General features: G+C 42.7%; 1 protein-coding gene across 1 annotated transcript; it reads left to right on the top strand.

Annotated features, from left to right (window-relative positions):
* Positions 1–271: 271 nt before the first annotated feature.
* LOC306934306 (nuclear factor 7, ovary-like) lies at positions 272–1,672 on the top strand (the record flags this gene model as incomplete). Its single annotated transcript, XM_079516877.1, has 1 exon — positions 272–1,672. The coding sequence occupies one exon, from the start codon at positions 272–274 to the stop codon at positions 1,670–1,672; it is 1,401 nt and encodes a 466-aa protein (XP_079373003.1).
* Positions 1,673–2,762: the final 1,090 nt, after the last annotated feature.

Here is a 2,762-nt window from a genome sequence, read left to right as displayed (position 1 = left end):
CAGTGTTGACTTTCACCTCAATAACATTATTTTGTGTGTGTACACTTTGCAACAGGTCTGTGGTGGTGTGAGCTTCAGATCAAACACAGGAGGACAGATTGTCTTTGCACAGCTACAGGAGGGAATACTGACTCAGACCACTGGAACCTGCTGAATGGACAACAACCACGATTCACAGTGAAAGTAAACTTCAGGGAACATTCTAGAGGAGGTGTTACCACCACTGACTGAATTCCTGTATTAGTTGCTTGTAGCTTCACTCAGAGACTAAATGGCCGCCAAGTCGGATTATTCCTGTTCTGTGTGTCGTGACATCTTTAAAGATCCCGTTCTCCTGTCATGTGGCCACAGCTTCTGTACAGCTTGTTTGCAGCAATGGTGGAGACAGAAGAGAATACAGGAATGTCCAGTTTGTAAGGAAATACATTCAACAGATCATCTACCCCGGAATCTGGCTATGAGGAATCTGTGTGAGGCCTTCACGAGACAGAGAGCTTCAAAACGTAAGAGAACTTCATCAGGGTATGAGGATCTCTGCGGTCTGCATGCTCAACTCAAACTGTTCTGTCTGGAATGTCAAGAGCCAGTGTGTGTTGTGTGTCGAGATTCTGAAGAACACAACAACCACAGTTTCAGACCCATCGATGAAGCTGCTCTGGATCGCAAGGAGGAAGTCCAGAAATCACTGAAGCCTTTACAGGAGAAGCTGGAGGTCTTAGATGAAGTTAAAAAGAAAAGTGAAAGAACAGCAATATACATTAAGGCCCAGTTGCAGTACACAGAGATACAGATTAAGAAACAGTTTAAGAAGCTTCATCAGTTTCTACAAGAGGAAGAGGAGGCTAGGATCACTACACTGAGGGAGGAAGGTCAGCAGAAGAGTCAAATGGTGAAGGCGAAGATTGAGGGTCTGAACAGAGACATATTAACCCTTTCAAACAACATCAGAGACATAGAGGAGGAGCTGAGAGCTGAACACATCTCATTCCTGCAGAACTACAAGACCACAATGGAAAGAGTCCAGTTCACACTGCAGGCCCCACATCTGGTCTCGGGACCACTGATAGACGAAGCCAAACACCTGGGAAACCTGACCTTCAGAGTCTGGAACAAGATGAAGGACATTGTCTCCTACACTCCCGTCATCCTGGACCCCAACACTGCGGGAAGAAACCTCATCCTATCTGAAGATCTGACCTGCGTGATATTCGGAGAGGCGCCCTGCCTCTCCGAGCTTCCTCCTGACAACCCGGAGAGGTTTGCCCAATGTCCCCTCGTTGTTGGTTCCGAGGGCTTTAACTCAGGGACTCACAGCTGGGACGTTCAGGTTGGGGACAATTTTGGTGCAGACTGGGATGTGGGTTTGTTAGCAGAGTCGTACACAAGGAAGGGAAAAGGAAAGGGTGAACACTATACAATAAGGTTAGAAGAAGGGATCTATACAGCATGGTCCTTACTAAGGAAAACCACTGTTTCATTGAAGCAGGCACCTCAAAGGATCAGAGTCCAGCTGGACTGGAACGAGGGGAAGCTGTCATTCTCTGATCCTGATACTGACACATGCATACACACCTTCACACACACCTTCACTGAAACACTCTTTCCATACATTTTAAGCATTAGTGAAACTGTTCCTTTGGCGATTTTACCAGCGGTGATCAGTGTGACATGATGATGATGATGACGACAGTCTTTAAGGGGGAATATTACTCAGTTTTATAGAATATATGATTGTGTTGTCGCATTAACAGTTTTCAAACCTATGAAATGCCCAGCTTATTTTTTTTGCGCAAGGGACCCCCGTTCCCTAGAAGAGAAGATTAATGGTAAAAAACAATTCAACATAATTTAAAACATGTTTTGTATTTTTCAATCATGTGGATTAAACCTTGATGTGAACTTTGAATTCTTGCCTGGTTTCTGTGTTGTACTGTCTGAGTCACTGAACGTTACATAAATAGTTAAATATTCACAACTAATATATTGTCTATACAGGTTAAAGATGTTTAATTGTAAAATATTATATCATGGGTCAAACTAATTCACTTTGTTATCCTTCTATAAAATCACATTATTATTTTTTTTAAATCAAACTAACACTCATTTTCATATAGTGATTGTGCAGGGCATTTCACTTTGATAATATTGGAACATTATGACGTATGCCTACATTTTGGAAATACTATAGCAATTCATAATTCCAGTATATTTTGTATTCAGATATGACTTCATATGACTTCATATGACATTCTGATCTGCCTATAGTGACAGGTAGGACTTTGGTGTCAACTTGACCAAAGGCATAACTTCATAATTTCACCACCAGCCAAATGAATTAATGTGGGCTAGTTGAAAGAGAAAAATCACACCCGTGTGAACTGAGTGGTGTAAGGTCTTATATAGCCTGTCTGACGTAATGAAATCATGTCTGACGTAATGAAATCACACCCGGGTGAACAGGGTGAACATAGCAACCATGCTAATTTTTTCTGCACAGACTAACAAAGCCAGTTGTACGTAATGAAATCACACCCGGGTGAACAGGGTGAACATAGCAACCATGCTAATTTTTTCTGCACTAACAAAGCCAGTTGTAGGAGTGGTTTACACCACTCAAAAAGTGCCTTGATTCAGTGGGATTCAGCACAAAAGCCTCTGCCCGGGCTCTGGACAGGGCCCAAATTAGCCAATATTGATCACACCTGATCACCCCTAGATCTCCATATATGGACAGCTTTTGAATGCTGCTCTCAGGGCAGCTT

This window comes from Electrona antarctica, assembly GCF_951216825.1.
Source record: "Electrona antarctica genome assembly, chromosome: 12".
NCBI lineage: Eukaryota > Metazoa > Chordata > Actinopteri > Myctophiformes > Myctophidae > Electrona > Electrona antarctica.
The sequence above is the reverse complement of the archived record's forward strand: the minus strand, read 5'-3'. Positions and strand labels throughout refer to the sequence as shown.